This window comes from Uranotaenia lowii, unplaced genomic scaffold (assembly GCF_029784155.1).
Source record: "Uranotaenia lowii strain MFRU-FL unplaced genomic scaffold, ASM2978415v1 HiC_scaffold_14, whole genome shotgun sequence".
In the NCBI taxonomy this organism is placed as follows: Eukaryota; Metazoa; Arthropoda; class Insecta; order Diptera; family Culicidae; genus Uranotaenia; species Uranotaenia lowii.
Window position 1 is genome coordinate 132,991 of NW_026597410.1, and position 7,399 is coordinate 140,389.

Below are 7,399 nucleotides of genomic sequence, written 5' to 3' on the forward strand. Positions count from 1 at the left end.
TTTCTGTTAGTCAATTTTTTGTAAGAAATTTTAAATATCGTTCAATTTTTTTTCCAGAAATAAACATAAACAAATTTTAAAACCCGATTTAATACACTTAACAGTGGATTGGAGGCTTTCTTACAGATTGTAAATTATCTTTGGAAACATATGACACAATGATGGATTCCTTATTTCTGAATTATATATGATCTTCTTCTTCTTCTAATATATAAAGATGAGTTGGACTATATATGTTTGTTTGTATGCACCTTATACAAATCGACACAGCTTAACCGACTAGCCTGAAATTTGGTACAGAGATGTATCTGGACCAGGGTAAGGTTTTAGTGATAGTTCTGAGCCCCTCCCACCTAAGAAAAGGGACCCTCCTATACAACTTATTCCCACAAATCAAAAGTCATGGCACCCATTTTGCCAACAGTTTTTTGTTTCCTTTGGCGGGGTTGTTTTCACCATCACCATGGGCTGGGCATTAGAAACTGACTAGAATTTCAGTGGTTTTCAAAGTGCTCCCTACCGCCGCCCGGGGGCTTTGTGAGTCTACAAGGATACACAGTGAACTAAAAAGTGAACAGTGAATAACTGTTTGGACTGGAGACTGAAAAACTAATGAACAGCGTTTTCATAGATCCCAGCTTTTAAGAACCAACCATTTTCACTATTTTAGGATTCCTTATAAAGAAAGAAAAATTAATAAGATTCAGAGTTATACGTTGAAGGCTGCAATTTCAATGCTTTGATAGCCGCAGGGAAATTTAAACGGGGGAGTAGAAATTGTATTAGATAATTAAATCTGAGGTTTTAAGCTTTATACAATTCTATTTCATTGACCAATTTATAACTTTTGATTTATTTTTGGCCATCAATGTGTTCAATTCTACCATCCAATTTGGAAAAAAATCGTTTGGTGATGCGAGTTCAAACAAATGATATCAAAAATTTTTAACATTGATCACTCTTCAAAATAATTAATAGAATGATTGTGTCCGAGGATAAAAAACTGAAAAAGAACTCAAATAAGACCATTTCCATAACATTTAAACGGTAATTTCGGTTCAGAGATGATTTATTTTTGATAACTCCAAGAAACTTTTAGTAAAACTTTCTACATTTAAGAAAAACTAATCATAAAACAGTGTTCAATTACAAAGCAAAAAAAGCACACATACAATTAAAAAAACATGCAAAATGAGTCTTAAACATAACAAGGTTCGGAAGTGTTTTCTGGAAATTTTTAAGTGAATAAAACTTAAATATACCATTGTACAAGTAGATCATCCATCTTGAAAAGTGGGATAATCTCCAAAAGAGATTTTCATCGAATGGAGGATGGGAAAGATAGAAAATTATTTTATCATTTGCATTTAAAAAATTAAAGGCCAAATCTATTCGAGCTTCTTAGAAAAAAGGTGGGTTAAAAAAAAGTTTTTCGTGATAGGGAAAGGGAAAGATAATTATTTTGAAATTCTATTGATAATCCTCAAAACTATATGCTTCTTCAAAAAATATTAAATCGATAAACACAGTGAATAATCGCAATAAAAACTTTCAAAAGACTTACAAAACATACGTGGCCAAACATGAGCCAAATTTCTTAAAATGATGAATATAAAGCTTCCAACATTTCGAAAAATCAAACGACTCATTTTGATTTATATTTTTTGTGAACCCGAGCAAGGCCGGGTAAAATATGTATATCTATAAAAAACATAATGATTAAAGAAAATCGAAAGCAAAAATTACCAAACTCAATATTTAAAAACGACTCCCACAAGCATATAATACTGCCTAGTTAAGTGATCTGGTTTGATCTTTTTTCAATCTGTATCTTAATCACAATCTGTCGGACTATTTTTAAACAAATTTATTCAATGTTCTCATCAATTAACTACAAATTCAGGACAATTTTGGTTCAGAAGTCAAAATAAAGGGACCGTCCATTCTAATTGTTCCATTTTTTGTGATATTGACTTCATTATGCATCGGATTGGAAAAAATAAAATAGCACATGGGGGTTTCGAGGAACGGCCAATCGATTTCAGGTATCAAATTTTCAGTCACATGTCTGCAAAAGAAGTCGTCCATATTAACTGTTACCTGTTTTTGCGCCTTTGACGTTATTAACTATCCTTATGAAATGTTTAGTGTTTTGTGATATAATTACGTGGGACTTTATAAAAATATTTCTTGGCCGATTTCAGTGTTAAGAACAAACTATAGTGTCTTAGACGGACAAACTATCGCCTATTTTGAAATTTTAAGTTGATGGACAAAAAAAAGGGTAGTCTTTAAACATAATTATGTTTTTCTGTAATATTATCGAGAAAATGACTCGGATTTAATATGCAAACGCAAACTCGCGTTAACATAATTATGGTTGAAGCTAGTATATCATAAACTATGCTCACCTAAAAAGGAAAAATATACGATTTTAAAAATTCAACTCCATATATCTTTCCAGTCGAAGCACTTTCCTGTGCAACCCCTTTTTATCGACGGCTAATTGGAAAAATTCTTATTAGAAGGCTTTTGCTATTTTTATCTTGGGTTGGTGGCGGAGGACAAGCTTCGTAGTCACCATTTGCTGCATTGAGAAATTAATAAAGAGAAAAATCCATGAGAGAGAACCGTAAGTAACCAAAACAGTGTTGCTAGAAAGCAATTTCTGAGTTCAAGTTTTTAATAAAGAGAGTTAACAAAACTTCACAAATATGGTTTTCGCTTATTTATGTGATTTTTGTCAGATTAATATGAAAATTTTAACATGGGGGTTTTTGGAAATAAGCAATTGATTACAAGCATTGAATTCTGAGTCGGCAAAAGACGTCGTACGAAATTTTCACTGAGGGTCCCCGGACAGGTGTAAAAAAGTGGTCTATTTTGAAGTTTATTTTAAATTTTATTGGTTGTACTTTTATTTTTCCGCATGTTTTATATTAACTACTTAAGTTCATTATATTTATTAGTATTAGCGAAAGTAATCTGAGTGTTAAAAAAAAATTCGCGCCGCCCCCGACCGAGAATCGAATTCGGGCAGACTGGGTCCGCTCGCCGACATCTTACCACGAGGTCAGCTGAACAGACAAACAGGCTAGAGAGCTTCTTGAAGGCAACGCTAGGGCTGAGTAGTGACTGGTAGAGTCGCCTGGTTTTATTTTCGCGAACCATCGTTTACCGCCAGAGGTCAGCACTGTAGAGATGTAAGGCTTCGCTATAAATCTTCAAAAAAAGGACGCTAGGGTCGCTACGGGCTTCGCCTTCTAAAATCGCCCGGTTGCTTTCGATATTCCCAAACCGGATGGAATGGTGAAGTGGTGTAATGATGTAATGTGGTGTAAATAGGTACAAAATGGGTGAGATGGGTAGTTAAATCGCCTGAAACGCGCCTTTTGAATTGCAAACGGACTATTTACGCACAGAAAGTGGTGTATTTATAGATCTTAGTTTTTAATACAATATGAATGAATTAGAATGACTAGAATGGTTATGTTTCGAGTCAGAATGGTGGTTAAAGTTGTCAATACGTTACCAAAGTGTAATAGAACAACTTTAAGATATTGAATAAATGGGTTCCGGTTCAGAATGATCTCATATTGATTGTAAATCAACTTGAATGAGTTAGAATTATCGATCTATGTTTGTAATCTGAATATGAATGACTGGAATGGTTATGTTTCGAGTCAGAATGGTAGTTAAAGTTGTCAATTAGTTACCAAAGTGTAATTGAACAACTTTAAGATATTGAATGAATGCATTTCGGTTCAGAATGATCTCATATTGACGATATAGGTTGTAAATCAACTTGAATGGGTTAGAATTATCGATCTAAGTTTGTAATATGAATATGAATGACTAGAATGATTGTGTTTCGATTCAGAATGGTAGTTAAAGTTATCAATTAGTTACCAAAGTGTAATTGAACAACTTTAAGATATTGAATGAATGTGTTTCGGTTCAGAATGATCTCATATTGACGATATAAGTTGTAAATCAACTTGAATGAGTTAGAATTATCGAATGATCTCATATTGACGATATCTGGAGGCGTTTTCTTTGTAACAACATCACGTTTGAATGGTCGATCGGAATGAAATGAAATTTGGTATCCGAGGGTTTTTTGGGTCAGAGATGGTTTGTATAATAATTTCAAGAATTTCACTTTTTATGCAAGGTGGTCCCAATACAAATTCAACATGAAATGGGACACACGCCGTACAATTTTGTTACGATTTCCATAAAAATAGTTTCGCGAGCACAATGAAGTAAAGGACGTGTAGATGAAATCAAACATTCATTACGATTTATACATTAGAAGGTAAAACGAAGTTTACCGGGTCAGCTAGTAAGTTGTAAATCAACTTGAATGAGTTAGAATTATCGATCTATGTTTGTAATCTGAATATGAATGACTGGAATGGTTATGTTTCGAGTCAGAATGGTAGTTAAAGTTGTCAAATAGTTACCAAAGTGTAATTGAACAACTTTAAGATATTTAATGAATGTGTTTCGGTTCAGAATGATCTCATATTGACGATATAGGTTGTAAATCAACTTGAATGGGTTAGAATTATCGATCTAAGTTTGTAATATGAATATGAATGACTTGAATGATTGTGTTTCGATTCAGAATGGTAGTTAAAGTTATCAATTAGTTACCAAAGTGTAATTGAACAACTTTTGTGATGTTAAATGAATGTTTTTCGATCGCTTCCATAATTTATTTAGCGATTGCTGGCTACTGCTGCTGAGCAAAAGGCTACCTTTTTTGGAGCCGACATAAGCATAATATTTACTATGGAATAGAATATTTTTAAACAATTTTGTTTTTTTTTTTTTTGTTTTTAAGATATGGCCTACAGGAAAAAAAATCCAAATTTTTTATACTAAATTCATCAAAATCGTGAAACCTAGATTAGGAGTTAATGTGGTAAGAACGTTTAAATGGAACATACAAATCCACGGAAATCTTCGTAACTCTTCGAGCTGAGTCGATTGATATATATAAAGTGGGGTCTTGGACCCTTAATTAATGATATCCCCAACTGACCGTTCGCTATGCCTTTCTGTAAGAAAGCCAATAAAGGTTTTCCTGTTCTCTTTTAACAAATAACAAAATGCGGTAGTTATTGTTTTTATTCTATAGGTATGTAATTATACTCTATTTCATGAAAAGAAATTTTTAACCACCATGTGAAAAGGATCTCTTTAATTATTGCTAACCTATTAAAAGCTTTACGTAACGCAAAACCCCTGTTTAGTTTATAAGTTGCCACTGCATTTGAAATTTATTTTTGAAATAAAACAAAATTGTACAAAATGTATCTAAAAGACCCTTTACTTCAGAACGAAGCAAGCTGTGTAGATGCATAATATGTATAAGGGAAAGGAAAAATATATTCACTCGCTCCTAAAGAGAAATCCATAAGCGTTTTTTAAATGCAGAAATTTTATCGCCATATCTGACGTTATACCCTTTTCACGTATTTTTACTGAAATCAGCAAAAAGCACAAACATAAAAAAGTCTAAAAAAATAATTCTGCAGATATTCAAATTATAACTCAATAAATGCTTGTCATAATTTAAAAAAATAATACTTAACTCGAGATCATGTAGAGCCACCCTAAACTTAAGCATCAATTTCCTTTGTCTCGAATAAGCTCTCCCATCGAGCATAATGCTAAACGTTTTTCCATTGCACAGAATCGTTTGCTCATACTCCTCGACATTTAGGAATGACTGTCAACAACCCACTACAGAACTACGTTGTATTGTTGCTACCGATTTAATGAAATATACACAAACACGCTCTGCCCATTTAAAAAATAGACACCCAAAGAAGCATATGTCGAATGATACAGCCTAGCACTACCTACGAAAGATCCATAATTTTATCTCAGTTAATTTACTTCCTTCCCCAGTAATACATATTACCGCAGAAAGTTAATGACAATTAAGCTCGTATTCTTTCTCTTGTTCACAAGTTAACAAAGCCTTTACAGCAACAGCCGTCAAATTTCATGGATGACCCCTTCTGACAGATTAAATATTATATGCTCCCTAGATTTGGGACTAGTTACTCTCGGGAAAGGATGATATATACATAGACGAATCATCTTTTGCTCGTTTGACTGCCGAATCGTTTCACAAGCTGGAGGCAAATTCTACGGAGGGTACTTATGGCAACACAAATATACACATCAACTGATCTCTGAGATGAAGAGAAAAAATGTTGTCGATATCGTTAATTAGTCGAATTGGTGATTATGGTAACTCCCGCCCTTATTCTGGCCGGAAATAAGGGAGCATCACTTTCTCGTAAGAGTATTGAAAATGAAAAATAAACATGAAATATAGACATGAGCTGTTGGGCAATGCGTATCCCCTGCCATAATTTTATTTAAGCTTAGCAGGGAAAAAATGTTTAACAAATGGGGTGGTATTTTTCATTCACATAGGTACCTACGAAATAAAGATTCAGCGCGAAGTCGGAAATCGTAATATGTTTACATTTTATCATAAAATTTGAAAATTTGGTGATGGCCTTTTGCATCTAGAATGACTATCTTGTGTAATGAATTATATATAAAATAAAAGGAAATTGCTTTCAACTATTGTTTCGCGACGTTTAATTACTTTTTCACAGTTTATTGGTAGAACGGATGTAGTTCAATACTTTTGTCAGATGGGCCGGAATATGCGAACCCTGTGGATGATAACCGAGAGCGTCCGCCATGTACGTTATTTCGACATTTTCTCCTTCCGGTGTTTGATATTTGAAAAAACCATTGACATTATTGGCATCACCTTCTGCTCGAGCTACAGTACCATCGTCTAATTCGTAGTTGTGTTTGAATGTTCCATCGGAGGCGATGTCCAGCTCTTGAGTTTTGACCATTACTTCCGGACGGGCAACGGTGGACATTATCACCATAAACAAGGATAGGATAACCTGTTCCAGAGAGAATCAAATGTATAGAGAAACATGCAGTAGCACATTGCAAATATACTTACTAATGATTTCATTTTAAAAATATCGTTTCAGGGTTCCTGCTTCGATGTCTTTATGGATAGAATCATACAGCAGACTAAGTCAAAAATCTTCCTCGAATATTTCTTTATATAGTCAGATGACATTTTTTTCAGAATGTTTAATATGATCATCTCTCCCGTGACGCGTTCCGGGAGTCTTGCAGTATCCCTGCTGAAACACACCTGTAGGACTCAGACACATCTTTAATTTTCATGACATAACAAGTTCTAAACCATTATTAATTTTATAGTGGTAGCTGATCCGGATTTGAATCTGAATCGCAGCATCCGATTCAACCGTTCTGCTGCAAGGTTTAGATTTCAACAAAATTTGCATATTTTTCAGATAGCAATATTTTATACGAG

The 7,399-nt window shown here is 33.8% G+C and overlaps 1 protein-coding gene across 1 annotated transcript; it reads right to left on the bottom strand.

The window, feature by feature from the left end:
* Positions 1-6,548: 6,548 nt before the first annotated feature.
* LOC129759328 (larval cuticle protein LCP-17-like) lies at positions 6,549-7,085 on the bottom strand. The gene is made up of 2 exons (XM_055756733.1): positions 7,016-7,085; positions 6,549-6,953 (listed from the first exon to the last, which is right to left on the bottom strand). The coding sequence occupies exons 1-2, from the start codon at positions 7,025-7,027 to the stop codon at positions 6,642-6,644; spliced, it is 324 nt and encodes a 107-aa protein (XP_055612708.1). The 5' UTR covers positions 7,028-7,085; the 3' UTR covers positions 6,549-6,641.
* Between the last annotated feature and the right edge of the window lie 314 nt (positions 7,086-7,399).